A 669-nucleotide genomic window follows, 5' to 3' on the forward strand; every position below is an offset into this window, starting at 1 on the left:
TTATTTTTTGCGTTTTTTTAGTTTGTTTTAGTAGTATTAGTATAAGTTTATTATTTTTAATTTTCGATTAAAAGATTTGATATTATTGATAGGTTTTTTTTAGTCTTCTAAACTAATATTGGGTGATCCCGTCTATTTTGTTATTTTTTGTTTTTTTTGTTGTTATTTTTGAGATTTTTAAATTTTTGTGTTTTGGATTGTGTTGTTTGATGAAGTGTTTTTGTTGTTTGTACTTTTGTTTTTATTTTTTGTCTAAGGGTAGTAGTTTTTCTTGTTTGGTTAATTATTATGTTATTCAGGAGGTTTGTGGATATTATTTTTTAGTTTTTGATAATTGGAAGTTGCAGTTTTTTTTATTGATGTTGAAATCTGGCTCTGCTCCTTTTCATTTTTGGTTGTTTAGAGTGTTATCTGGTATGAAGAGTTGGTTTATTTTGTGGTTTTTGACTTTGCAGAAATTGCCTTATTTTTTTGTTTTGGTTAATTTTTGTAGTGATTTTTTTTTTTATTTTTGTTTTTTGGTATTATTTTTTGTTATTTTCAGTTTTTTTTTTTACGTGGTTATGTTGATATATTGGTTGTTGGTTCTACTGAATCTTTTAATTGATTGTTGTTGTTGGGTATGTTTTCTTTTAATGAAGGTTTAATTATTTTTTTTTTTATTATTTT

The 669-nt window shown here is 23.3% G+C and overlaps 1 protein-coding gene across 1 annotated transcript; it reads left to right on the forward strand.

Moving 5' to 3' along the window:
- Positions 1 to 416: 416 nt before the first annotated feature.
- Positions 417 to 607, forward strand: LOAG_16079 (NADH dehydrogenase subunit 2; the record flags this gene model as incomplete). Its single annotated transcript, XM_003151567.1, has 2 exons — positions 417 to 479; positions 545 to 607. 2 exons carry the CDS (start codon positions 417 to 419, stop codon positions 605 to 607), a joined length of 126 nt encoding a protein of 41 aa, XP_003151615.1.
- Positions 608 to 669: the final 62 nt, after the last annotated feature.

The sequence above is a fragment of the Loa loa genome (genome assembly GCF_000183805.2).
Source record: "Loa loa unplaced genomic scaffold supercont3.3910, whole genome shotgun sequence".
Classification (NCBI taxonomy): domain Eukaryota; kingdom Metazoa; phylum Nematoda; class Chromadorea; order Rhabditida; family Onchocercidae; genus Loa; species Loa loa.